The sequence below is a fragment of the Phyllostomus discolor genome, chromosome 2, assembly GCF_004126475.2.
Source record: "Phyllostomus discolor isolate MPI-MPIP mPhyDis1 chromosome 2, mPhyDis1.pri.v3, whole genome shotgun sequence".
NCBI classification, from domain to species: domain Eukaryota; kingdom Metazoa; phylum Chordata; class Mammalia; order Chiroptera; family Phyllostomidae; genus Phyllostomus; species Phyllostomus discolor.
In genome coordinates, this window is record NC_040904.2 from 212,245,170 (window position 1) to 212,272,749 (window position 27,580).

The window sequence follows — 27,580 nt, forward strand, 5'->3', positions numbered from 1 at the left end:
CATACAACTCTCCGCACTTCTGGTCTTTTCCTTGGCGTCAGAGTGTTGGGCGCTAGCTTCTTAGTCACGCTGGTTCGTTTTGATGGCTATATAGTATTCCGTGGCATAAATGTATCAATTTTACTAAGTTAAAAAAAATTTTTAAGGATTTTATTTTTAGAGAGGGAAGGGAGGGAGAAAGAGAGAAACATCAATGTGCGGTTGCTGGGGGCCGTGGCCTGCAACCCAGGCATGTGCCCTGACTGGGAATCGAACCAGTGATGCTTTGGTTCGAAGCTCGAGCTCAATCCACTGAGCTACGCCAGCCAGGGCCAATTTTACTTGATTTTTAAAAGATTTTATTTATTCTTAGAGCGAAAGGGAGGGAGAAAGGGAGAGAAACACCAGTCGACGGGTTGCCTCTCACGCGCGCTCATCTGGGACCCAGCCTGCAACCCAGGCATGAGCCCTGACTGGGAACTGAACCCATGACTTGTCTGCTCACAGGCCGGTGCTCAAGCCACTGAGCCACACCAGCCGGAGCAATTTTACTTAATTAGTCTCCGCTCCCTCCAAGTGTTTGCTATTACAAGATTGCGAAAAGTATACACGTGATTACCTGCTTGGGCACACGTGCCTTTTCGGTGAACTAGTTCATCCAGTCACAGCAAACACTTATGTATCTCTAACGGTTCCGATGAAATCGCGTCTTTCACTGTTTCATGTGGGTCGGGTTGGTTTCTCAGCAGAAACCGCGCCACACCGCACGCAGCCTTGCGCACGCGCCACGTCACCCAGCAAACTCCCTACCAGCAGAGTCACGTCCTCGGGGACCAGCTCTCCTCACTCAACAGTGTGTCTGTGAGGCTCACCTGATTCCTGTTTTCTTAATCTGTTCCTTTCCTTTTTGGGGCAGCCTTCCCTTCGGTAAACACACCGCCCCCGGGGCGTGGGGCCGGGCGGAGAGCAGTCTGCCCCAGATGCAGGGGGGGGGGGGGGGGGGGGTGCCACCCGCAGGGAACGTTTAAATGCAGCGGGGCCAACTTGGAGTCGGTCTGCTGTCCACCATCACCCGCTGGCCGTCCTAACCTCTGTCGACACCGAGCTGGCCCTCCCCGCGTGGGCAGACCACGGCCACCTCTGCCTCAGCGAGCCACAACCCTTATCCATCCCACTCTTGGTGGGCGTCTGCGTTGTGTCCAGGGTAGGGCTACGAGGAGGTGCTGCACACCAGGTGTGCACGCTGTTTTCACGAGCGTATCACAACCCGTCTTTGTGAGGGTGTATGTAGACACACGTACCTACTGGTGGAATCGCTCGTTTTAGAACTCGCTTATTTTCATCTCCAAGGAGCCTGCTGGATCCCCAACGTGGGGGGCAGGGGGGTGCACCAGTTCACATGTCCACTGGTGGTGTCCCTGCATTCCAGTTGCTTTGCTTCCTCACCAGTGCTTGGTGTCATTTTTTTTTTTTTAATTTTTATTTATTTATTTTAGAGAGAGGGGAAGGGAGGGAGAAAGAGAGGGAGAGAAACACGGATGTGAGAGACATGGTTTGGTTGCCTCTCATGTGCCCCCAGCTGGGGACCTGGCCTGCTACCCAGGCACGTGCCCTGACTGGGAATTGAACCGGCGACCTTTAACTTCGCAGGCCTGCGCTCAGTCCTCTGAGCCACGCCAGCCGGGGATGTCTTTTGCATTTTAGCCATTCCAGTGCGGATACAATGGTATTACATTGTGATTTTAGCATGCGCTTCTCTGAAGACTAACGAAATTAAGCAGCTTGTCATGTTTTCTTGTCAAGTGCTCATTCTAGGCTTTTGCTCATTTTTCTATTGAGTTGTCTTTGTTACTTTTTAGGAACCAAGTATTCTGGGTTATTTTAATATAAACACTGTAACTGCTTTCTTTCCATGGCCTGCCTTAACTTTACTTGGGATCTATGCTGGGATAATGCTGGGTCTAGCCCTCCTGTGTTGGTAACAGCACCGTCACACACACACACACACACACACACACACACGCCTAGGTAGCCGCTAACTTGCTAATGGTGTGGCGCTGGGATTGTCTCCACCCAAGCCTGCCGGGCAGCCACCTGTGGTGTGCGTGGTGTGCCCGTAACCCTAGCTGGCGCGTGGTCACCGTGGCCAACTGTTCCGCGGGGCCGCTCTGCATTCGGCCCGTTTCCCGGCACTGGTCCGTGAGTCGTTTCCAGGTTCTCGCTGGTGGGATGTGCTGCCGGGAGCGCCCCGGCCAGGCTTCCTGGGCTCCTCCGGTCCGAGTTTCAGACCAGAACTGGTGGTCTAGCCCCCCGAGCTGGTGGTCGCCTTCCCTTTCGTGGGAAGAGCCTGGTGCTGAGCAGGCTCTCTGCATGCAGGGGTCCCAGGCCAGTGCGTCTGTGATCTTGCAGATCCCAAAACTCAGTGCTCACGGGCCTGCAGCCTGTTCAAGCTCAGGGTTGTCTGTAGTTTTTGGGAGCATTTTGGGAGTCTGGGGAAATCCCAAAGGCTGCAGCTTTCTCAGAAAGCAGAGTTAGAGGCTTCCCAGCCCTTCCCTGCACCTGGAGCTGGTCAGGGGTCCTGGCGGCCGAGCTGGTCTGGAGGGTGAGAGGGGCCAGGGCAGTCGGAACCCGCTCGCCTGGGGCCGAGAGAAAAGGACAGCTGGGCCGGAGCACCCTGGATGGGCCACTGCTCAACCTCGAGCCTGTTTCTGCTCTGGCCTCCCTGTTTTTGCTCAGAACGTGCAGCAACGTCTACTGTGTGGGGTTTAGAAGTTAGTTCCCCGGTCTCTCCACACACAGGCAAAGCTAAAGTGTGCTGTTCAGCACCGCCTAGAGTGGGGAAAACTGTCCCCGATACAAGTTCAACCCAGGGGCCCGTTCACCTGCCACCCCCCGAGACCGCGAGGACAGATGTGCTGGAGGGACCGTCCCCACGGAGCCTGGGCTCGCCCACGCGGCACCCGTCCCGGATCCAGGTCGGCAGCGAGGTTCCTGCCAGCAGTCATTCGACGCCCAAGAAGACTTCCGTCATCTTCCGCTACGGAAACCTGGGACGCAGGCTTCCTGGTGTCCCCAGAGAACGTGCTGGTGTGCAGGGGCAGTGTCACAGAGAGCAAGCCTTGGCTCCTCTTCAAAACGTCAGCTGGGGTTTCCTTGAGAGCGATCTCCCCAGAGATCCTGCTGCCACCAGGCCGAGCGGCCGGAGCCCCGGCGACCTCGTCTGCCTCCACAGCCTCCCTCCCGCTGCACGTCTGACCCTGCAGGCTGCCCTGCCCTCACTGCCCACCGTCCCCGCCGTGGGCCACGGCGGTCCGTCTCCTGCCCGGGACGGGGAGCTCCTCAGAGGCGGCTGCGGCCCCGGGACTCAGGATGGAGCCTGGCAAGGCACGGGGGCGGCGCTGGCCGGGCCCCCACCTGCCTCCCGCCACGTCGCCCTGTGGGGGGTGGGGGGGAGCAGGGGAAGACGCCTCCTCTGCCACCTGGCCAAGGAAGAAGCCCCTCGGGTGGTCCGCAGCCGGTAAGAAAATGCTGCCCTGGGAGACCTGGGAGGGACCGCTTCTCTCCTGCGGAGGCTCCGGGTGTGCGGTGAGGAGGTCCGGCCGGGCTGTCCTCCCACCCGGTGGAGCAGACCCTCACGGCGTGTCCTCCGTTCCGGGCCCCGGGCCAACACCCGCCAGGGGCTCCCCAGCTGGTCGTTCCTTCGCCGGGACCCCCACCCTCACGAAGTGACCTTGCCAGCCAGACCCAGGGCACCCAGACCGTGGGGAGAGCAGGGCCTGTGGCGCAGCCTGCCCGGGCTCCAGCCCAGCCAGGTCCGGGCACGGAGCAGTGCGGGGACCGTGAAGCTGTGGCCCAAAGACGGGGTGACCGGTGAGGTGGGGCTGTGCCAGTGAAAGGGACCCTGCCCAGGACCTCTACTGCCTGGAGAGGGAGAACCCCTCCCGCCTCCCACAGGGCGGGGTGATCCCGTCCCTGCCAGCCCCCCGACCTGGCGGCGGGGAGCCGGCACGCCCACACGAAGGACATCTGGCCTCGGTGTGGGAAACCTGCCCCCAGTGCAGACACGAGGTCGGCACAGGGGTTTCTTGGCGAGATGGACGGCGCCTCACAGACCGAGGCCCGAAACCTGCCCCTTTCCTTCAGGTGACGTTCCTCAGCCTCTACTGTTGCCACACACGACTTTATTCGAGAAGCCTCGGGCACAGCCCAGACACAGAGCACAGGGGAAAGCATGGGAGTCGCAGGACAACTGGGGCGGTGGCGGCCACTGTGAGCCCATCCGTCCCCACGCTGCGCCTCCCAGGTCCTTTGAGAGCTCCCTGGAGGGAGCTCAGGCAGCAGTGGGCCCTGCCCCTGCCCCCCGGGCTGGAGAACAGGTCGGGGCCTCTCCAGGTGCCCCTCCGGTGCGGCCCCAGGCCAGGCACAGACACCTCGGCGGCCGGGCAGGGCCCACTGGGTCTGCAGCCAGCACCGCTAAGCACCTCCGGCTCCAGGCTGCCCTGTGCCTGCCCACGGGCTTCTTGTCCTGCCCGCATGGCATGGGCGCCAGGGTCTCGCCCTCTGCTGACCACCCCACGGCTCCACCGTGGCCGTCTCTGCCTCCCCTGCTGGGGGATCGGCGCAGCAGGGGGCACAGCGGGGACCGTGGTGGCTGCAGGACCAGGGCTTGTTCGCAAGAAGCAGAGGCAGCGGCTGACTGAGAGGCCCCAGCAGGCTGGAGTGCAGCCCGACCTCAACAGGAAGTTGGGGCGGGGACCACGTGCATGGACAGCACGCCCCAGGCTTTGGTCCAGCCTAGGAGGGCAAGGAAGGCGAAGTGGGTGGAAGAGCCACAGCCAGGAGCCTGAGGCCCAGATGAGCACAGCGCCCTCAGGTGGCCGCGACTGCAATGGCAGCGCAGCTCGCAGCCCGTCCGCCGGGGCCAGCTCCCCTCCAGAGACCCAGGGCCGGCCCCGCAGGCGGACGTCAGTGACCCCAAGCCCCGGCAGGAAGCACACAGCGGCACGCACACCACACCGACACACAAACTCTGGGACCAGCACGACACATGTGACAAAGACCCTCCCTGCTCTGGCCAGAGTCCTTCGTCCGAGTCCCTTCCCCAGTCACTGGCCCAGGCTGAGGGTCGGGAGAGGCTGCTCCGCGTCTGGGTCTAGACCTTGTGCAGCGTCTGCAGCAGGTTGTGGCGGGCGACGGCGCAGGACTCCAGGGCGCCGTTGGGCCTGCGGGGAGAGAGGGGTCAGTGGGCGGGCTAGCACCTTGGGGGCCGGAGCTCAGTGCGCGGCAGAGGGGTAGGGGCCGAGTTTGAGGTTAGGAACGTTCCAGAGTCCCTTTGTCTGACGTGCACAGCGGCTCTTCAGCAGAGACTCACGTGCTGGCCGGGGGGGGGGGGGGGGCACTTCATTTCTCTTCCGCCCCCGTCACCCACCCCCCACTCTCTCCCAAGGCGCTGGACTCACTGCTACTGCAGCTGGTCAGAGCCCCGGAGACAACTCTGCCCAACCTCTTGGTCAGGCAAATGGGGAGACTGAGGCTGAGGAAGGCCAGGCCAGCTGGGGCCACACTGGGCCCCTGTGAGGACAGGGGACAGGCCTCCCCACCCACCCGGGGCGCCCAGGCAGGGCCTGGAGGCTCCTCATTTCTTGGCTGTGGCCGGTGCCCACCACGCCCTGGACCCTCCAGGACAACAACAAGCCCTCCACACCTCTGGTCCCCAGGGCAGGGCCTGTGGCTGCGGAAGACCAGCAGGGCCGGGCCAGCCCCCAGGCCCGGTTGCTGTGGGAACGGACACAGAACTGCACTCAGGGACGCTGCCAAGCACAGCCCCGGCCAGCCTGTGGGGTGGGGGGGAAACTCCTAACCGAGCTGGGCTTCCTCCTCTGGAAACCGTGGGGTGGGACACGACCTGTCTCACAGAGAAAGGCTCTGTCTGAGTCCCGTGTCCTCAACTGGGCACAGGGCTGGTGGCCACACAGGAGGCGTGACAACCAGTCACGGTGCCAAGAGCCTGGGAGGCACGAGGGCCTCTCACCAACCCGAGTGACAGGCCAGGGGAGCCTCAGCCGGGTGCGGGCACGGGCACGGGCACACTCACTTGGTCACGAACGCCAGCAGCAGGGGCGCGAGGGCCTTGGGGAAGTAGTCCTGCTGCACCACGTGGTTCAGCGTCATCAGGGGGCCGTACAGGTTGGCGATGGCCTTGACCTTGTCTTCACTCTGCAAGGGAAACACACTGATTGGAAGGTGAGCTTCAAGGTCCCCTGGGGGATGGACTGTAGGTCTCCACCAGCCACAGCCCCTGCTCAGAGAGCCCCATGGCCAAGGTCAAGCCAAGTCCCATCATGAAGACCAAGGCTGTTTTAGCAGAGCCAGGCCCAGGGCAGCGTGGGTGACAGGTCCCAGCAGGACTCACGTGGGAGGGGCGGGCGGTGCACCCCCCCCCCCCCCCCCCCCGGCTGCCACTCCTCCCAGCCACACCTTGAGCAGACCCATGTGGATGAGGAGCCTGGTCAGGAAGGCGTTGGAGTTGAAGGACGACGAGCTGAAGGCCTTCTTCATCAAGGCATCTGCGGGGCAGAGGCGGCAGGGGCAGGGTGCTTACTGCACCGGAGGGCTGGCCACGGGCCGAAGGGCCTGCAGCGCCCCGCACCCACCCACGCTGCGGCCTGGGGCCTGGGGCCTGCCCCTGCGCTGTTCAGGATGTGGACACAGGCAGTGGGATGTGGACACAGGGACCAGGCTGAGGGCACAGCCAGCACCAGGGGAAGGGCGCCATCTACCAGCTGGGACTCCTCAGCCTTTCCCTGTCCTGGCCCCTTAAGTAAAATGGGCCCGGGGCCCTGGCACAGCTGGGGCGGAGATCAAGTGACGCGGGCCTCCCCGGGAGGTTTCGGCCGCTCGTGCAGGTGCGGGAGCACAGCCGGGCAGAGGTGGGGCAGAGCGGCGGAAACCTACAGAGGCCGCCGCGGCACTCGCTTCGGTGCTGGGCTGTTCTGGGAGACAGGGTAACTGGTTCTCACCAACGCCCTCGGGGCTGGGACCTCAGGGAGCACAGCCGGAGGCTCCAACCTGGCCCTCCCCTGCCTGCCCAGCCTCACTTCCCACGGGCCCTCCTGCCTCAGCACCTACCCTGGAACAGGGCCCGCACTCAGCTCCAGCTTGTACCCTCTCCCTGCGCCGTGCGGCCCACCCGCAGGCCCTTCCTCCCCTCTGCCTAGCAGGACCTGGCCACCCCTGAAGGCTCAGGCACACGGCGACAAGGTGCAAGGCTGATGGAGGTAACGAGGTGGGGACAGGAAGTCAGGCGGGGCTTGGGGTGGGGCTGGGGGACCAGAGATCCCAGAAAGCCAGGTGAAAGGTATGGGGACAGCCAGGGACCTCCAGGTGGAGGGGACCCCACTTGCAGGGGCTCGGTGCCCCTCAGCCCTCCCCTGAGAGGACGGCCTGCACAAGGGCCTCGGGGCTGTGACTAGCCGGCCCTCCAGAGGGTGGTGGACGCCTCCTGCCCGAGTTCTAACTACACCCGGCTGTGCAGCTCTGCGAACCATCTCGGTTTCCCCGTTTACGGGAAAACAAGTGAGAGCCAGACAGAGGGACGGGTAGGCAGGGCTGGGGTGGAGGCGTGCCAGCCGCTGGGAACGTCCCCGAGCCCCGGGGCCGCCAAGAGACAGGAGCCACCCCAGACCCACGGCCCACGTTACCTACTGCGTCCTGCACTGCCGCCCTCACTTGGGCCTCGTCCTTGAACACAGAGGACACCTTCAGGAAGGCGGAGACCACCTTCTCGGGGTCAGACGTGTCGGTCTGAGGACACAGGAGGCAACGGCTGGTCAGCAGGGGGCCGGGCCTCCGCCCGCAGGGGAGCCTCGTTGGGCTCCGCTGCTGCCCCGAAGCAGCCCGGGCACGACGTGGGCCTCGGTGGGGCAAGGACAGGTCCTGCCTCACCCCACGCCGCCCCCTCAGGGCCCGGCCCGGCCCTGGCCCACGCAGGCGTGCAGCACACAGGGAGCGAGTGACTGAGCAGCGGTTCGCCCTGTGACTCAGTGACCCCTCCTGGTAATCTAGCCCGGATACCCAGAATGCCACGGAGCTCGCCTCCACGGTCCCGATCACAGGGAAGTGGGCATAACATGGGCGCCCCGAAACGACACGGGGCGCGAAAAGAGCTCTACAGACCCAGGAAAAGGACGAACCAGTGAGCAAAAAGGCGGGCCAAGGGCAGGGCTGTATCCTGCAACCCCATTTACCGCGAGAAAGGAAGACAGGCCACACGTGAGGGAAACTCGGAGCCCACTGAGGGCGGGACCCTTCATTTCTGGTTACCACCTCCTGGGGCCTCAGAGTTCTCATCTGGACAGCAAGAGCAACAGGGTCCCCACTTCCGGTTGCCAAGGGCGTTAGATAGAAGCACGAGCAAGGACCCAGAAGTGTGCCCAGCGGACAGCACGTGTGTGATGACCATCTCAGCATAAATGAACGAGTGAGTGAAGGAAGAACGGAATGACCGAACTGTCTCTCCAATAGCCAAGTGAGGCTGGAGCAGGGGCCGCCTCCCTGCAACACACCTGAGCCGGCCACAGGAGTCCTGGGCAGCAGATTGTTCTAGAAGCAGCTGGTCCTACAGAACATGCAGAAGGAAGCCTAGGGGTGTGTGTAAGCCAGAGGTCCCCAAGCTTTTTGGCACCAGGGACCGGTTCGTGGAAGACAATTTTCCCAGGGACAGGGGTGGGGGCGGGGGGATGGGTTTGGGACGACTCAGATGAGCTGCCTTCAAGCTCATCTCCCGCCGTGTGGCCCGGGTCCTACCAGGCCCAGACCCGTGCCGGTCCGAGGCCTGGAGGGTGGGGACCCCGCTGCAAGGGGAGTGTGCTAGCAGCCCCCACTCGTCTGCCTGTCTGCGAGTAATGAGGCACGTGTGGCAGCGCCCCCACCCCGAGGTAGACGGCCTCCCTCCCAGTCCCCTGCGCTCCGCTCCTGCCTCCTCCCCGGCCACCCAGCAGGCACAGCGCGTGCGGGTGCACGGCCCAGGGCTCCTACCTGCTGGGCTATCAGCACGGAGCTCTTGGGCCCCAGGCGCAGCAGCTTCTCCGGGGAGGGGAGCGCCAAGAAGGCGGCGACGTCTGCGGGAGGCGGGGAGGACAGGGCGGGCGCTGGCTCCTGAGGGCGGGCGACACGGGCGGCGCTGCAGAGGTCCACGCCGGGCTCCTCGCCCAGGACACGTGCCGCCCACTGCCCGGAGTCCAGAGTTCTCCCTCCCACTCGGGTGCGGCTCCCCAGGCGCCGGCCCGGCGGGCTCCCGGCGCACAAGCCAGCCCCCTGGGACCCCAACAGCCTGGCGAGACCACGTGGGCCCACTCCATGCCCCAGAAATGGCTCAAAAGGCACAGGGCACTAGCGTGGGCCCACCGGGAACTGGGATCCAGCCTACGTAAGCACCGCCAGTGAGCCCCGGAGGTGCCCGGGGAAAACGGAACATTGAGAAACACTGGCGATCTGTCCAAATGCTTCCGTAAAACTGGAAAAGCCACATTCAATGAGAGTCGGGGAGCGGGGTTTGGCCAACCCACAGTTCTCCAGAAGCTTCGTCTGGGCACCCAGGAGTGAGGGCGCGGCGGCAGGCCCGACTCCACCAGCCTCCCGGCCAGGGAAGGGGCGGCAGGGGCCCAGGCCGGCCGTGGTCCCAGCCGGTCTGTGGGACGGGCGGCTGTCCCTTCAGGGAGGTCAGCAAGACAGTCCGCTGATGGGTGGGGGAAAATTTCTATTTATGCCTATTCTCTGACGCTGTTCCTTTAGAAGTACTTGCGTGTGTCTTATACCCAGCGCAGCAGCGCCACACACGCTATCATTTCTGAGGAAACGCGCCTGTACTGAGTCTGACACGAACACGACGAGCACGGTTTGTGGCCGCTGTGTTTGAACTCCACCCCTATCACACGGTCCTGTGAAGATGGTGGGGACAAGGGCTGGGGACCGGGTTCTGACCCTTGCAAACGACAAGGAGCTCACCCCACTATTAGGGTCCAGAATGTTCCTCGATGGCGTGGCTGGCTCCTGTGCTTGCCCTCCCTGCTGTGGCTCTTCTTCTTCCTCATCTTCTTCTTCCTCCTCTTCTTCATCTTCCTCCTCCTCTTCCTCCTCTTCTTCTCCCTCCTCCTCCTCATCCTCCTCGTCCTCATCCTCACCCTCATCGTCACTGCGGAGGGGAGCTGGCTAAAGCAGACCCTCCCCGCCCGGTGGCCGGCGTGGGCCCGGAGGCCTGGCTCTGTGAACTGGGCCGGGCAGCTGTTCCCAGGGTGGGGGCCAGTGGGTCACGAGGGAGCCCGCCACTCACATCTCGTCAGCTAGGAAAGCCCAGGCCGAGAGCCAGATCTCGTCCCCATCATAGAGAAGCCCCCAGACGCACTGGCGGCTCACAGATACGGGGGGGACTGCCGTGGGGGCCCGGGGTCTGGCAGGAATACCGCCCAGGCAGAGATGTCCAGGACTGGGCCCCTGTCCTCTTGCTGGCCACAGGAAGCCACATATGGGGTGGGGGAGGGGGTCTCCCTGTCCCTGAGGCACGCTGTTCCATTGTTTCCCCCGGCCCCCCGAGCCTCCTGAGCCCGTCCTTGGGCCCCCGGTCCCGAGCCGCAGCCCACCCCGGGCCCTGCAAACCCGGGAACCCCCCCGCTCCTGCACCCGTCCCTTCCTGTCGTCTCCAGTCAGTCCCGAGACCGACGTTGAGAACAACTCTGGGCCCCCCTGTCAAGTCACTGCCCCAGCCTCGCCGCCAGCCCCCGGCCTTGCCTGTCAGCACCGGCTCAGCCCTCAGCCCCTCCCGGACTCACCCGCTCTCCAGGGACCACTCCCCCAGCCCTCCTTCGTGCCGCTGCTGCACACACAGTAACTGGGTTATTCTTGACCCCTCGCCCCACTAGAATGCAGTTTCACGAGCCAACAACCCTCACCGCCTTCACCTCATACCCCTCGTGCCTGGCACAGCACCGGGCACACAGCGGGGACTCACCCGGCGATCTGTAAATGAGTCACCAACCGCCCACAGCGCCTACCTGAGGGACGCCAGCACCTTGGCCATGTTGAAGCTGTCCAGCACCTCCTGGAGCTGCTCACAGCCCTCTTCTCCCAGGGTGTTGCCTGCTCGCAGGGAAGGGAACGGGGGTAGGGTCAGGACGGGCGCCGGGCCGACCCAGCCGGCCGGGGCTAGGGCTGCCCCTCCTCACCATTGAGGTCCAGCTTCTCCAGCTCTGCCTTGTCCGCCACGGCCTCGGCCACAGCCAGCGCGGCATCTCTCTTGATCTCACAGAAGGACAAGTTCAGCTCCTAAAAATAACAGGAGGGGACGTGGCAGGCAGGGAGGTGGGCCTGCAGACCAGGTCCTAGTCTGGAGCCTCCGTGTCCCCAAGGAGTGTCGGGCAGGCTCTGTCCTGCGGATGGACAGAACGACACCAACAACAAAAACGTCCTTCCCCCAGCGACGAGCCGGGCACTCGGTACGTTCACCCACATTCACTGTGGAGACCGGCCTCCCCCCACCAACTCCCATCTTGAAAACGGAGACGCTGCGGCTCAGAGAGAAGGGACCGGACCACGGCCCGAGGGGGGTGCAGAAGAGCCCGGGCCCACGGGCCTTTGAAGACCAGACCCCCCGCTGCCCCCACCAACGCCGGGGACACCCCCACCCAAAGGCACCTTCAGCTTGGGCAGGCCCCCGCGGACGGCGTCTGCGATGGCAACGGCGCCCCTGGAGCGCACCAGGCAGTCCCCGAAGTTGATGGCCTCCACCTGCCGCAAGGTCTTCAGCGTCTGGAGGGAGGAAGAGGAGGCCGGGGTGAGGCCTGTTGCCCCCCCCCCCCCCCCCGGGAGCCGAGGCCACACCCCGTCCCCTTCCGTACCCAGCCCGGCCTCCTCGGCCCTTCCCGTCACGCCCCCGCTGGCCCCCTGGCCTCTGGCGAACCTCCTGCTCCGTCTCCCCCACAGCCAGAACCCTCTTCCTGGAGCACAAGCCTGGCCGCGTCCACCTCTGGTTAAAACCCTCCGTGGCCCCTGCTGCTTCCAGGGGCACGTCCCCAGGGCTCGGCAAGGCCACAAGGCGCACCCTCCTCGTCTCCCCCAGCCCTTGCACACACTCCAAACCCCGGTCGTCTCTCACAGGACCACGGAGCGAGGCTTCCTTCCGCTCCTGGGCCTCCCTGCCTGGTGCGGACCCTGTGCCCGAAACCTTCCTCCCACTGACTCTGTCCGGAAAAGTCCGCGGGCCATAATGGGACATCTCCCAGGAAGGCTGCCTCGAGTCTGACTGGGACATCCAGGGTGACCCGAACTCCTGCACTCGCCCCACTGACCCCACGCGGCAGCAGGACCAGCCTCTGGGGGCTCGGGGGGCCCCGGGGTGCCGCTGGAGCCACGGTGCCCTCATACACAGGAGCCCTGCCACCCAGCCAGGCACCGTGTCCACAGCCCCTGTGAGGCCTGCGACCGGCATGGGGCCCCGGGCACTAGGCAGGGGCTCGACACGCAGAACCGACCAAGAAAACGCCGGGGTTGCCCGAGCGGCTCGGGAGGAAGGCGGAGCGGACACACAGAGCTGCCCGAGACGGGCGCAGGCTGGCTCCTGACACGCGCCCTATCCTGGGCACGTGTGCACGGCCCGACCCTGGGGCACACGCCCGGTGGGCGGGGCGGGGGCAGAACGGCCGCCTGCTGATGGGTTCCTGGCAAAGGCAGCGGTCAGCCCCGCCACCAGGGCCCAGCCTGGCCCCGCCGAACCGCCTCACCTTGGCCATGGCCACAGCGCCCTTCTCGGTGAAGGTGTTGTCGTTCAGGTTGATGACCCGCAGCAGGGGGTTGATGGCGAAGGCCTGGGCCAGGGCCGTGATGCCGGGATGGTTGATGCCGTTCTGGGGCATGTGCACCTCCTCCAGAGTCCCGATGATCTGCGGGGGCAGGACGGGGAGGGCAGAGGGCTGGGCCCGGAGCGCCAGGTGCGGGCACCTGTCCGGGACCCGCACGCAGATGCAGGGAGGAGGAGGGGCTGCTGTCCGCACAGGCAGGGGCCTGTCCGCGAATGTCCTGGGCAGAGCAGGTCAGAGTGCGCCTCTCAGCACGGCTGCACCTGACCCCCCGACCACCGTGTGAGGGAGACCCACCTGGGATGAGGGTCTCCACTGAACCCAGAAGGCTAGGGATCAGAGAGGCTAAGTGGCCTGCCTAGGGCCGCACAGCTCTAGCACAAGTCCCCTAGTCAGGGGTCCCCCACACCGGGGGACCCTGGGCGCTGGTGTGGTGCTCAGCCACGGCCCTTCTCTGCATAGCGCAGCTCCACTGGGTCTCCCTGACTTGGGGCTCTCCTGCCCCACCTCCATGACTGACACCCCACACACCACGGCCTGTTTCGGGGGTACAGGGGGTCTTCCCTAACCCACCTGGCCCTTTTGTACCCCAACCTTTTTTGGACACTTCCCTCTCCCTGCCCGGAACACTCTGTCTCCTTATCTGTTGGCAGTTTCCTGGTGGGCTGACTACTGCGCATTGTATAGCTCTAATCTCGGATGCCTCCTCCCCTAGGAGGGCTTCCTGGGTTGCCCCAAGCACCATCGAACGCTCTTCCTCTGGACCCCCAGACCCCCTGCCCTTCCTCTGGCATGGCGTTCGTCACGCTGGAACGTCAGAGTCTCCTCGTCTGCACCCCATCGGTCCCCGAGGATTGGCGTGGGGAGGAGGCTTGCCCTAGGGCTCCTGGCTAGGCTGCAGAGCTGGGTGGACTCCCAAGACGGTCGGTGGGGAGGGCAGGAGGGGCAGGAACCACTCACCCCAAAGGCGTCTGCCAAGGCAGTGGCTCCATCGTTCTCCAGTCGGTTTCTGCCGGCCACGAAGACCTTCAGGGCCAGTGGCCTGCCCTGGGCACTGGACTTCCGGTAACACTCGGTCAGCGCAGCCGCCAGGATCTGCAGGGAAGAGGCAGAGGGCCCAGGCCTAGCCAGGAAGCCCCTCCCCCAGTGGGGCGGCCACACGGCTAAACCGGTCCTCCAGCCCCCACACCGCCCACTGGTGGTGGGTGTGGGGACGACTAACCGCTCAAAGGCTCAGAGGTCCCCCCTCACACACGCCCAGCACCCTCAGGTTTACAAAGAGCTTTCTTATCTATTGCTTCGTGTGTGGGTCCCACACCCTGGAGTTTAGGCTCGTGTTAGAGATGGGCGACCAGCACCCAGTGGGAAGGGACACCCCGACACTGAGTGGCCGACTGGAAGCCAGGTCCAGGGAGGGGGGGCACGGTCAGCCCGCTTGCCGTCACAAGCCCTGTAGCAGGCGGGAGCGCTCCCGGGGCCCTCCCAGCTGAAATAAGCAGGCTCGGGGACAGACACCCTCCTGTGGCGGCTCCGCAAGTGGAAGACCCTGGGCCAGAACCCGCCTCTCCCAGGGCCTCTCCCAGGCTCCCCAGGACGTAAGGGAGCTGGCCAAGGGGACCACGGGACCACGGCCCCACCGCAACCGCCTGGCACGCGGGTGTCTGGAGCAGCCACACAAAGCAGGGTCTCAGCTGCTGGGAGCAAAGCCCTGACACCCAGGCGCCCCTGCCCTCGCGGTGCTGCCTGGGGGCGGCCCCAGAGCCTCAGCTCCTGGGCAGAGGAGAGGCGGTGGGGGGAAAACAGGAGCCTTCTCCAAGGAGCCTCTGGCTCCCTGGCACGCCACACCGCACACGGGGCTGCACCTGTGTTCTGCGCTCACTCAAACTCACGTGGGTCGTAACATGCACGAAGCCCACTGCCCAGTCGTGCTGGGGGGGGGGGGGGCGGCTGGCTGAGACGGGCATGGGAGCGCGGCCCCTGCTCTCCCCCTTGGGACAAGCGGTGACAGGCACCTCTGCAGGGGAGGCCACTGTGGCTCCTCGGCCTGGGGCACTGCTAGCACCACACACAGGCTCCTCTGGCTGCTCTGACAGGGCCACGTGGACGCAGGTTCAAATCCCGCATCAGTCCCGAGCATCCCAGGGCATTCAGCCCAAGACCTCGAAGCCCCAGCCTACTTATCTGAAAACACGGCGACAGCGCCCCCACCAGGCAGTGTGGGTGGGGGATTTCAGTCTGTGGACCTGACACACCTCTGAAAGGACGTTCCAGCTGCTGTCAGTTCCTGCACCCCAGCCCTCCTCTACTTTCGGCTGGAATGTCAGGGCGAGGGGAGACGGGAACCAGACCGGCGTTGGTCCCTCCAGAACCCAGGCCCAACGAGCCAGAACAGAGCAGGAAGAGAACGAACTGTCTCCTCCCGAGGAGTGGGCTGAGCGGAGGAGGGGCCTCCCCACGCTGACCAGCCTGGCTGACACAGGGCGGCGGGGGCAGGGACAAAGGGGACTTTGCGCTGTCTCGTTCCGGGCTCCCCCCCACGTGCTCCCTCCCCACGCGCACAGCTGGGCCTCCGGTGGCTCTGCCAGCCGTTCCCGGGCCACAGCAGGGCTAGGGGCACCCAAAGCCTGCATTCTGCAGAGCCAGCAGGTCAGTGCAATGCTGCCTCTGTGTTGCCTTGGCAACAGCAGAATCAGGATGGTTGCTTGGCAACCCCACCCTCATGAACCCCATCTCCTCTCCCCACTGGCTACAGGCTGCCACCCTCGAGACCTTTCTCCTTGGAAGAGAAAACACAACGGGCCAACCAGCCCAGATGGTGGGTGGCCAGGGCACACACTTCAGACGGAGGCGAACGTCGTACGGGGCTTGGCAGGGAGGGAGGGGGAAGGGCAGTGGGGCCGCGCAGGGGGGCTGCCACACCCACCTTGCCACCCCCGATGCCCATGCCACAGTTGTTGAGCTTGAGCTCGTGCAGGGTGAAGCAGGCGGGGCTCTTCAGCAGGGCCTCAAAGCCTCGCACGCCGTCGGGCCCGAACGCATTGTCGCTCAGATCCAGCTCCACCAGCTGGGCTCCGGCTGTGATGAGTCCCTCCCCCAGCGAAATCTGGGCACAGAGGAAGCTCAGGTCAGTGTCACGGCCACCTGACAGGCGCGGCTCCTGTGTCGGGGGCCCTCAGGCTGGTGGGGACGCGGCAGAGACGCAGCCCGCTTCAGCACAGGGCTGCCGACTCATACTCCCAGGGCCGGAAACCCGGCAGGGGCTCCTAATTCTGCCGGGGAATGGGTCTGGCGTCTGTGGCGTGGTCAGGGAAGGCTTTCTGTAGGAGGTGACGTTTGAGCTCAGGCTGGATGAGAATCAGCTGGTCAAACGTGAGATTCCAGACAGCAGGAAAAACATGAGCCGAGACACAAGCATAAAGCAGCACTCATGTGCCTGGAGGAGCAATCCTGGGACCCTCCGGGGCTGGGGACACTGCAGCGCCCCAGGAGAAATGGGTGAGGAGAGGAGGCTCCGCCAGAGACTGGGAGCGGAAATGGGGCGGGGCTCAGACCCGGAGCTGGGGAGCAGGGGAGGGGCGGTGCTGCCCCACCTGGCCAAAGGGGTCCCTGTGCCCAGCGGCAGGGGAAGCAGCCGCCGTGTTCACTTACCAGGGCCGGCGGGATCTCGGACCGCAAGCGCCCCGTGAACATGTCGCTCCAGTGGCATCGCTTTGAAAGGAAGACGGGAGAGTTAGCCAGGACCCTCGGAGGGAGGGGGTCAGTCGGCAGCACCTCGCCGCGTGGACGCAGAGCACGGAGCACTGTAAGATTTCTTATTTGGGCCCTGGCTGGCGTGGCTCAGTGGACTGAGCATGGGCCTGGGAGCCAATGGGTCACCGGTTCAATTCCCAGTCAGGGTACATGCCTGGGCTGCGGGCCAGGTTCCCAGTTGTGGGGCATGCAAGAGGCAACCACACATGGATGTTTCTTTCCCTCTCTTTCTTCCTCCCTTCCCCTTCCCCTATAAATAAATAAATAAATAAATAAAATCTAAAAAAAAAAAAAAAAAAAAGACTTCTTAGTTTGGCCTTTGTCAGCGAAAAGCCGGGGACCAGCTCCAGCCAAAGCTGGCGAGGCCCGGAGGCTCCGGAGCAGTGCCAGGAAGAGCCCCATCCGTTCGACCTCTGGCCTTCCAGGAGGGGGTCAGGGCGAGAGCATGGAGACGCTCTGGGCCCACAGAGGCCCGTGCTCCTTTCCAACACCAGTTTCCCACACGGTGCGGGGGCAGCGACACGCGACACGGTTTTGGGCGGCGGAGGAACAGAAAAGTAAACGACATGGGACCCAGCAGCAATGAAGCCACACGCTCTACTCCCCTCCCCACCAGCCTGCCCCCTCCAGGGGTGACCCAGGGCGTGGCCTCCCGTGGAGGCTGGCGGGTCTCGCCCACCTCCCCGCTTCCCCCTGAGCAGAGGAAGAGCAGCCGCCGGGCACAGCTGGAACACCCTGTGGACCCTGCACGCGAAGCCCCCATCACACTGAGCAGAAGGGGCTGGGGTTGCTTCCCCATGGCTTCGAAGGGAGCTGGGTTAAAGGGAATGTCAGGTAAACGCCGCAGAGGTGGGGGCCGCAGCCCCGGGCCGCGTCACGCCGACCAGCACGGGTCAGGCACCGCGGGCACATGCACAGTCCTCCCCTCCCACTCAGCCGCCACCCCCCCCGAGGGTCCAACTCCGGCAGCTCTGGCTGTTCCTCGGGCAACCTGGAACGACGGGACACAGGGAGCACCGTTCCCCTGAAAACCCAGCCCTCCGTGTGCACGGACTGAACGCACCCCCGAGCACCAGGGAACCGGTCTGTGCGAGAGCTACAGCACGTCGCTGGCCCACCGGGGCCTCGGGGGACCCTCCGCACGGTCTGCTCAGTGGGTCGCCCCGGCACACGGGTGCTGAGGGCCCAGCCAGCCAGCCGCGGCCGGTGCGCCAGGGCCCCTCACACCTGGCCTTGCACCCCGAAGCTCCCCAGAGCCAGCTCTGGTGGGCTGAAGCCGGCAATCCCCCCCTCCACCCCTGGTACCCTGTCTGCCGTGGGCTCCAGGCCTCCCCAATGACAAGAGGGCAGCAGAGCGGTGCGGGGGCTGGACTCCGGCCCACGCCTGAGGTGCGTGACCGTGGGCCACGCTTTTCTCGTCTGTCAAGATCGAACTTGTGCACACGTCGCAGGAGACACTATCCGCTCCCGCCTGCCCCGCCCCCACCCCACCCCGGGCTCCTCCTGCACAGAAGTAGGCCTGAGATGCTGGGGTGGGTGACCTGAGGCTCTGGGTCTGCACGGGGCGACGAGATGCACAGGCCGAGCTCTCATGACACGGCAACCTCTCAGGGAGGAACATCTTTTCACCCGGAGCCCAGACTCAGCCGAGTTCGGGGCAAGGCCAGGTCACACAGACGGGGTGGTGGTGCTACAACTTGAACCCAAGGCCCTTGAATGCCAAAGCTCAGCTGCTGCAGCCTCCAGGCCCAGACCGCACCTTCTCTGTTCCTGCCCTGCACAGGTCACAGGGCACAGGTCACTGGGGAGGGCTGACCTCTTTTGTAGGAAAAAGTCCCAACGTCTGCTCCAGGAAAGGCCGACCCAGGCAGGAGAGTGGAAACAGCCACTTCCTGGTCTCCCCCAGGAGACAGCCACCAAGGGCCACTCCCCAGACCAGCCCCAGGCCGTCGCTGGGCAAACCCCGCTTCTCTCTGTGGCCCCAGCACTGTACCCCTTCCCCTTCCGAAAGCGCCCGGCGCCACAGGAGGGAGCAACACTGGACTCAGGCGTGGGAACCGTGGCTCGGCCACTCGGCAGCGGTGGGAGCCCGGGCTGCTTCCTCAGCCCGCGGAGCCTCGGCCTCCGGGACTTACAAAACGGAGCGTCTTCCTCACCGGGGCCGCTCTGAGCATTCAAGGGCACAAGGTCAGCCCCGTGTGCATGAAGACAGCCACTTCCGCCTGCAAAGCAGGGCCCTCTCTTTCCCTCCCGACACCCCGGAGGCCGCACTGCACTCACGCACACGGGGATCCCGCCAGGGGCAGCATGCAGTGACACCTGCCCGACGTTTTGACCATAGTCAGCCCTTGCTGCCCGTCATGCTCCTTTCTCAAAGAGCATCCCGAAGTCCTGGCATCCAGTGGGACCCACGTTGGGAAAAAACAGGAGGGGCACCCCTGGATCTTCCTGAGAGCCTGCCGTCCAGCTGTGAGGAATGCAGCAGTTAGCTGGCCGGCCGCCTCGGGCTGCAGGACGCCGCCAACCCACCCGGGTACCTGAGCTGAGGCCTGGCCGTTTCGCCCAACACGAGACTCCTCCGTCAGGCCACCCATGCTCCGGGGGTGGAGGCGGAGGCAGGCCGAGTGCGCGTGGGAAGAGGGAGGTTCGCAGCCGATGCCTTGCCCTTCCCTCCCAACAGGCGCCAGCGCCGCATCGCGAGCCGGAGGCTCTCCCGGTCCAGTGCTGCTCCCTCCCCTTCACCTTCCACACGTGTTGCCCAGGAAGCTTGCTGCACTTGTAGTGCCGCCTCAGTGTCTGCTGCTGGAGGACCCAAATGGACACGCCGCACAGGGAGAGGGGCCCTGGTCACTGCTGAGAGCTCTGGGGAAGCCAGAGGGAGGGGAGCTGGCCGTGGGGCCCGCTGACAAGACGGGGGCCCAGGAAGTTCTGTGGCTCTTTGAGCAGAAGCTTGTCCCCAACCTGCCCGCCCCGGGACATCTCACCTTCAACTCCGACTTCTTCTCCAAGGCCTTGGCGATGACCTTGGCCGCTTCCACGCCCACCGTGTTGCCCTCCAGGCGCAGGGCCTCTAAGCCGTCAAAGTCTTCGATCTCTTTAATCACGTCCTTGGCTGCCCAGAACCGAAGAGGAGAACCTTAGACTCGCAAAGAGCTGAGGCAGGGGGCCCGGCCCCCACCCCATCACTCACTCACAAGGGCTCCGATGAGCCCGCCCTGTGCCAGGCCTGGCTTACAGAGCAGGGCCAGGCAGGCTCGCGGGCCAGCAGGGAACACGGCCACACGACGGTTTTCCTGTACCAGGTGTCGGAGCCAGGCACAGACAGCGGGCCTGGCAGCCGAGGGGAAGGCCAGCCGGCTGCCCGGGGCTTGGGACACCTCGTGGTGCTGTGTGTGGAGCCTCACAGGACAGGCGGGCACCGGGCCAAGTGGGGAAGCGGCACCCAGGTCAGAGGGCCAGCAGGCACAATGGCACGGAGCCTTTCAAGGGCGGGTTCGGTTATTCGTGTTTGGGGTGTTCATCACCGTATTGTTTCATGATGATGAAAAATTCCAAACCACCTGAAGGTCCATCAACAGCGGAGAGGCTGGCATGGCGAACTCACTGGAGGAGAGTAACACTAACGTCATCATGAACGGCGACGCAGGTGTTTGACTTAGAAAATGTTCATGCCCTGGCTGGCGTAGCTCAGTGGATTGAGCGCGGGCTGCGAACCAAAGTGTCCCAGGTTCGATTCCCACTCAGGGCATATGCCTGGGTTGCAGGCCAGGTCCCCAGTGGGGGCCACATGAGAGGCAACCACACACTGAGGTTTCTCTCCCTTTCTTTCTCCCTCCCTTCCCTCTGTCTAAAGATAAATAAGTAAAATCTTTGAAGTACCTGTAATATGATCTTAATTATGTTTTTAAAAAAAGAAGAAGAAAAAACTCAGCTACATTTGGGGGTTAAAAAAAGACCAGGAAATGTACCAAGATTAACAGGAGTTCTATCGCTGGGCTGTGGGATAATGAAGTTGCAAGTTTTTTCCTTCTTCCACGTTTCTGTATTCTATAACATGCATGTATTAGCTTTATAATCTGAACAAAACACACCAGCTACATGAACCAAAAGAGTTTAGTCGGGCTGGCACAGGATGGAGTGGGCTGGGGTGGCGTGTAGAGAAGGGATGGAGATATATGTACGTGGGAGACAGAAGTCGAACTTGACCTTCTAGGCTACAAAGCCCACAGACGGTCTTGAGAAAGGCTGTGACTGGCAACCCGGAAGGAGCTCCCAAAGAAGCCATCTGAGCTGGGGGCCCTGCGCACCCCTGCCTCCCTCCCCACCTCCTCAGAGGGCCCTGCCGAGCCCCCAGCGGGCCGAGCCGGCACAGCCCCAGTCGCTCCTGCGGCGCCTGCTGCGATCCTGCCCCGGCCTCACGACTGCTTGACCATCGCTCGGTGACTTTGTCAGCACCGTCTGCCCGCTGGGCCGCGAGCTCCGTGAGGAAAGGGGCTCGCGCCGCCTCTGCTCAGTGCCCCGTAGGGTAAGCACTTACCGCCCCAACGTGTGCGGCTTACACCACGGACCCACACGCTCCCCACACCGTCTGACGAGGGGCCACTGCTGCACCTGTGGCACAGGTGAGTGTGCTGAGACACGCAGGGGGACGCAGATGCCTACCGAGGTCACACAGCCAGAAAGTGGTGAGCAGCGTTCACCTTCCATTTCTCATTTCACAACCAGGAAGGCTGGACAGGCAGGAGCCTCCCATGTTATAAAAGAGGAAGCTGAGGTTTCAAGGAATGAAGCAACTCCACACAGCAGTTCAGGGAAAACCGCAGGCTGCTTTCCCCAAGCTGAGGACCCGTGTGCTCCTCCCCCAGCTATGCTGCTTCTGAGCCCCACCGTGGCCTTCATGCAGCCCCCCTGCCCTGCCACCTCTCCTGGGTGACTGCTGGGGGGCTGGCACCCAGTGCGAGGGCTGAACGACCTCGCAGCTATTAGAAGACCTGTTCCCAAAGGGGCCCCTTAACATCCAGGGGCTGTCCAGTCACCGGTCACCGGTCACCGAGAGGAGAGGAGGGCTGCTCAAGGCATGTTTATGTGGCCCTTAAAAGCAAAGCAACAGACACGCCAGGGCCCCAAGGGGAGGCCACCCTTGCTGTATAAGGGACTTAAGTACAGGACGACATAGGTGCTGTGCTTTCTACAAGTTCAGCCCTGGGGCAACTCACAAGCACAGACGGCCCTTGGCAGGAAGTGCACCCAGTTGGGAAGAGCAGGGAAGTGAGAGACGAGCTGCCTCTCTCACTCCATTGCAACCCAAACGGAATCGCACCGACTTAAAACCAGGGCAGACACGGGCCCCAGTCCCTCCTGAACACCCGGACGCCACGGGGCTGCGGGCAGGGGTTTTTCTTTTCACTCTCTGCCGCCTCCCACAATGACAAGTTCCAGGTGCCTGTCGCTCGGCCATGTAAAGCAGAAAGGCCTTTCTCTGCTCCTTAAGTGACTCCTGGGAGAGAAGAGGGCCTCCTCGCTCAGGCCGCTGCCCGCCCCTGGCCGCCCTGGCCGGCTCTCGGCCAAGACAGAGTCCCTTCCCGGCCTTCCCTTTCCAGCCTGCACAGCGGAGACGAAGCCCACCTCCAGGGCTTCTGTGAGGACAAACTGAGACACTGCTTGGGTGACCCTTGAGGCCCCGCCTGACACAGTGTTCAGCGAGTGGCATTTAATCGCACACCCACGCTTACCGCCGGGCGCTGAATGCCTGCTGAGGAGGACGCACAGGGAGGCAGCCGGACCCCTGCTGAAGTCCGGGCTCGGTGACCGAGCAGCCGTGTGACCTTGGGCCAGTCATTTAAGTTTCCCAGGTCCTTTCCCTTACGTCTAAAATAGCAACATTTGTACCTCAGGGATGACGTAAGAATCAAAAGTAACGGAAGCGCAGGGAGGAACACGGTCGGTCGACGTTCAGACCCTGCACGAGACGTTGAGAATGCGCATCGCCAGGCTCCCGGCAGGCCGAGGGCTGAAGTAGTCTCTGACCCCGAGGAGGGGGCGAGCCCGCCCACACACTGTGACAACCAGGCAAGCCCAGACCAGTTTACCTGGTCGGGCCAAAACCTTGGGGTCTTACAAATACCGATACAGGCGCCTTCAACGCCAGGGGACTCAGGGTTGGTCCGGCCAGCCGAGCCCCGGCCAGGGATGGAAAGACAGTCTGCCTTCGGATTCCCAGTTCTCCCCAGTGCCGGCGCCTGCTCACCGACAGGCGCGTCCTGCCCTCTCGGGGAGGTGCAGCTGCACGGACCAGACCTCCCGAGAGGGCCTGGGCTGTTGTCCTAATGCGGCTCTGTGAGGGCCTCAGCCCCGGGGAAGGTGACAGGCGTTCCCAGACCAGCTTAGGGATCACTCAGGTGAAGGCAGGGGTGGGTATTGGGACTGCCGCGGTGGTCCCTTGCTGTCTCCATCCCTTCCAGGAGATAAGGGGGCCCTTCCCACCTGCCAGCCTGAGCTGCCATGGCAGAAATGCCCTCCACACCCCTGGCTGGTGTGGCTCAGTGGACTGAGCATTGGCTTATGAACCGAAAGGCTGCTGGTTTGATTCCCAGTCAGGGCACATGCCTGAGTTGTGGGGCAGGTCCTCAGCTGGGGGCATGTGAAAGGCAACCACACACGGATGTTTCTCTCCTTCTCTTTCTCCCTTCTTTCCCCTCTCTCTAAAAATAAATTAAATAAAATCTTAAAAAAAAAAAAGAAAGAAAGAAATGCCCACCGCAAACATGAAGACTGGCAGGGAAGCCTGCGTGTGCTCAAGGGCAAACCACCGTTGAGCCCCAACTGTTCCATGGGCCCAGTGGTACCTCCCAGAGCGGCAAGGACAGATTATGATAATGTAGCCAAAGGAGCCCGTGGACAGCAAGAGGAAGGGCTCGTTCCCACACTCCCCGTCCCCCCTCGGGTCAGCCCACGCAGGAACTCACCGTCGTCCGCAGTGCTGAGTTTGAGGCTCTTGCCCTTGAAACTCAGCTGTCCGCCGGCCACCTGGGTTCTGGCTAGCGTCTCCGCCAGCTTGGCCATGTCCTCAGAGGCCATGCTGGGCTCGCTGGTAGGCTCCCCTGGAGACCTGCAAACTGAGGAGGCCAAAGTTTCACTAAGAGAGAGAAGGCTCGACCCCGGTGGGCAGCTGTGTTGGTTACACGCCAAGGTTGCAGGTTCAATCCCCCATCAGGACACACACAAAAATTCACCAATAGATGCATAAATAGGTGGAACGACAAATCTCTTTCTAGAGATTTTCTCTTTCTAAAATTGAATAAGTAAATACATTTTAAAAGAGAGACAGCGGGAGGGAGGAGGCTCCTGGGGTCCCCAGTTGGGGAGCCAGGGTGGGACCCAATCAGGAGCCTTCACCCACCTTCCCAATAGCTACACGACGGGGAGAAATGAAAACTGCAAACTGGGAGGAATGATTTTAGAAAGGTGGATGAGACGACAAGAAAACAGAAAAATCACGTTTTGCCCCTGAAGAACTACTTTCCCGCTATACGGCATCCTCGCCCACCTGCCCCAGCCGGGACACCCAGCAAAGCCATGTCAGCTGCCCAGTTCCTGGGCTCCCAGCGAGTGACGGTTAAGTGCCAAGACCATGGCGGCCAGCAGTCTGCCCCAAGCACACACCTCCCGCATCATCTTGGCTGGTCTCTGTCTGAGGGTCCCACCCCTCAAACAGGACATAGATGGCTATAGGATCCAGGTCATCCGTCCCAGAGGATGCCCCACCACCCACACTGGCATGGTTCTGGGGGTGGGGCACAGGAGCCAGCCCACCGCACATCTGGTTTCAACCCAGGCCAGGAGGGTAGGCAGCCCACCGTGGTCAGACCTCAGAGATCCCTAGGAGACTAGAGGTGCCTCTACATCACAACAGCCACCATCACAATAGAGCAGGGGCAGAGTTGCTAAAAAAGGGAGCTTCCAGCCTGCAGCTCAGTAGACTAGGAAAGGACCACTCTGTTCTCCAAAGGGGAAGTGGCAGGTCACCGGGTGAGACCAAGAAGACTGGTTTGGCAGAGAGAACTAGGAGACACGCACAGAGACTCCCTCCATCCAGACTGCTCCCTCCCTGAATCAACTCAGCCTCAAGATACTGCTGTGATAGCTGCCCAAGCAGCCAGCTTCCCACCCTCTTCTTGTCTTAACCTTATCACTCTGGTGTGTCTGTCTTTATCAATGGGCATGAATTATTCTTCTGGGTAAAGAGGCATCCATTCATTCAACATTCATGAGTATTACTGTGTGCCAGACATTGTTGCAGGTACCAGGAGTACAGCAGTGAATGATAAAGCAAAAAACCCTGCTGGCATGAAACATGTTCTAAACAAGATATTTAGTATTCTAAATAAGATACTCAGTATCTGATATGGAAAACAAACAGGGAAGGAGGCCAGTAAGGAGTTTTTTTTGGGGGGGGGGTTGCAATTCCAAGTAGAACAGTTGGAGGACGTATTAGAGGGGGAAAAAAGACGAAGGGTGGCAGAGATCGAAGGACAGCAGAGATCGAGCCGTGCAGATACCTGGAGGAAGAACATTCTTGCAAACTCAACTAACTGCTCTTGTGGCAGAGAGGAACTTCAAGGAGGCCAGCGGGGCTGGGGCACAGAGAAGGGAGAACGGAGGTAAGAACTGAGAAAAGAGAATGAACAAAACGCCCAAATCACAAAGGTCATTTTAAGAACTGTGGCTTTTATTCCGAGTGACGAGGAGAGCCACTGGAATGTTTCCAGCAGAGGAGAGGGTGACACACACGTTTCCACTCCACGGGATCAATGTATCTGCCGCATAGGGTCTGGCTTTTAAAAGATGCTCCAATGACGGGATGAAGCGGAATAAAAATTAGCCTGAAACTCCACCACCTCTTGCAGTTCTGGGAGGAACAATTTGAGGCTACGAAAACGGTGTGTGTCTTTGGGGTGCGGCGGGGGCTCCAAACGGAACAGGCACACAAACTTATCAGCGGGCGGAGCTCCCATCCTTCAGCCCAGTGTACACACGCGATCCACTAGACTCAGCAAAGAGGTGAATTCGTTTGTCCAAAGTCTGCAGAGCAGCAGCGGCAGAGCACAGACAAACGGTAAACACACGCACAGTCCTCTCCCTCCTCCGTTCCGGCGTCACTTTCTTGGATGCACACCCATCGCTCAGGTGAAGCGTTTGCATTGAGTCACGCCGGTTCCCTCCCGAGGGCTGCGGCGCCAGCCCAGGCCCTGGGCAAGCGTGGGCCTATTGGGAGGCGGCCGCCGAGGGCGATGCGAGCGAGTGCCAGCCGCAAGTGACAGGCGGGCAGCGCGAGAGCCGCACCCGGGATCCCTGGGCGACGCGCACCGCCCCCAGTTGACACCGACGCTAAAAGGAGACGCCACTGTTGGCAGCGGCGAGCACGAGAGCCAGACACCCTCTCTAAGCCTCAGTTTCCCCACTTGCGAAGGGGCCCGGCACCCCCACCCCCTCCGCACTTGGCCGTAGAAGGCGCAGGGGAGAAAGCGCTCAATGGGCGCCACACCTTCCACGTCCAGTTCCAGAGCCGCCCCGCCCCCATCCCAGGCAAGTGACAGGGAAAGGACAGGGACCCCTATCCTACCGTAAACAGACGGCGCCGCCGCGTGGGGGGGCTCTAGCAGGCGCGTACTCCCTCCGGGATGGGGGCTGATTCAGGGTCCGGGTCGGGTCCGGTCGGAGTCGCCGCCCCCGAGTCCAGCGGTCCCGATGCCCAGCCCGCCTGTCCGTCTCTTCTCCCCACTCGCAACGCCACCTGCTCCCCGCACGGCTAAGGATGATGGCGGAGGAGGAGGATTTTGAAAGCCGGCAGTTTCTTTCCTTCGATTTGATTTGTTCCAGGCCCGGACGGCCTCCCCTGCCCCCGCGCGCGCGGCCTCTCGGGAATGGTAGTCCGGTGCCCCGCGTGCGGCGCGGCGGCGGGGCGCCGCCGCGAACTACCTTCCCGAGATGCAGCGCGCCCAGGGCGGGCGGGCGGCCCTCTGCGCCCTCCCTTTTCAACTTCTGGCTCTTTCTCTGGGAGGCGACAGGGCGGCATTTTGTGGCGAGCTCCCAGAAAGACTACAATTCCCTTAATGCCTTGCGGCACACCGTCCCCGCCCTTCTGGAAAGGTGCGCTTTCTCCTAACTATTGACGAAAGCTGGTCTGGCCCAACGCACGCTGTTGGATCTGTTCAGCAGGAAATAGGTGTATCTCTTGAAAAGAAAGCTTCGCCTTTTTTTTTTTTTTTTTTTGGTCTCATGAAATTGAAAGGACATTGGAAGCTTTCCATGTAAACAGCCACAAATTACTTGATAATTAAACAGGGGAAATAGTAACCCTATAGGGGAGAAACTCGGTGACAGCTCATTAACCCGATCGGCCCTTACGAACATCAACAAGAGGACAAACTGACAGCCGTCTCACCCCGCTGTACGTGATGCACGGAGGACACGGCATCACCCTCCAGGGAGCAGTGCAATTAACCTAATAACGAGGAAACATCAGACAAACCCAAACATGGCACAGAATAAGCGGGCTGCACTCTTCCAAACACGTCTCTCACGAAAGGCAAAGAAACGCGGAGGGACTGTTGCAGATGAAGGGAGGCTAAAAAGACAGTACGACGAAATGCAGCACCTGATCTTGGATTGAATCTTGCAGTGTGTGTGGGGGTGGGGGGTGGGGGCGGGGGATTACTCTAAAGGGCAATATTGAGACAATTAGCAAAACTTGACTGTATATTATGTAATAGTAGTGTATTGATTTTTGTTCCTGTCCTGGGTTATGTAAGAGACTGCCCTCACTCCTCTCTGTTGGTTGAATCTGAGGATGCAGAACTTGCAGGTACAGAGAGCTGACTCTACAGATGGATGCCTTTCGTGGGATAAAAAAAAAGTGGCGTAGCAAACTTTCAAAAAGTGGGGGGATCTCTATATACATGCAGAGTACAAATGTGGCAAAATGTTAACAGCAAGTGAACATG

General features: G+C 62.3%; 1 protein-coding gene across 1 annotated transcript; it reads right to left on the reverse strand.

The window, feature by feature from the left end:
• Positions 1–4,141: 4,141 nt before the first annotated feature.
• RANGAP1 (Ran GTPase activating protein 1) lies at positions 4,142–26,548 on the reverse strand. The gene is made up of 16 exons (XM_028533157.2): positions 26,200–26,548; positions 23,543–23,692; positions 19,562–19,689; positions 16,476–16,535; positions 15,751–15,930; positions 13,788–13,922; positions 12,753–12,911; positions 11,668–11,781; positions 11,199–11,298; positions 11,028–11,112; positions 9,985–10,171; positions 9,016–9,135; positions 7,680–7,782; positions 6,457–6,545; positions 6,074–6,195; positions 4,142–5,201 (listed from the first exon to the last, which is right to left on the reverse strand). Exons 2-16 carry the CDS (start codon positions 23,652–23,654, stop codon positions 5,132–5,134), a joined length of 1,764 nt encoding a protein of 587 aa, XP_028388958.1. The 5' UTR covers positions 23,655–23,692; positions 26,200–26,548; the 3' UTR covers positions 4,142–5,131.
• Positions 26,549–27,580: the final 1,032 nt, after the last annotated feature.

Excerpts from the sequence above, each read along its gene's own strand:
- RANGAP1 (XM_028533157.2), bottom strand. The coding sequence starts at position 23,654 with ATGGCCTCTGAGGACATGGCCAAGCTGGCGGAGACGCTAGCCAGAACC. Across the intron at positions 10,172-11,027 it reads AAGGTGCTGGCGTCCCTCAG|TGACGATGAGGGTGAGGATG; the intron begins GTAGGCGCTGTG and ends TCCCCTCCGCAG. Across the intron at positions 9,136-9,984 it reads TTCTGGACCCTAATAGTGGG|GAGCCAGCGCCCGCCCTGTC; the intron begins GTGAGCTCCTTG and ends GCCCGCCCTCAG.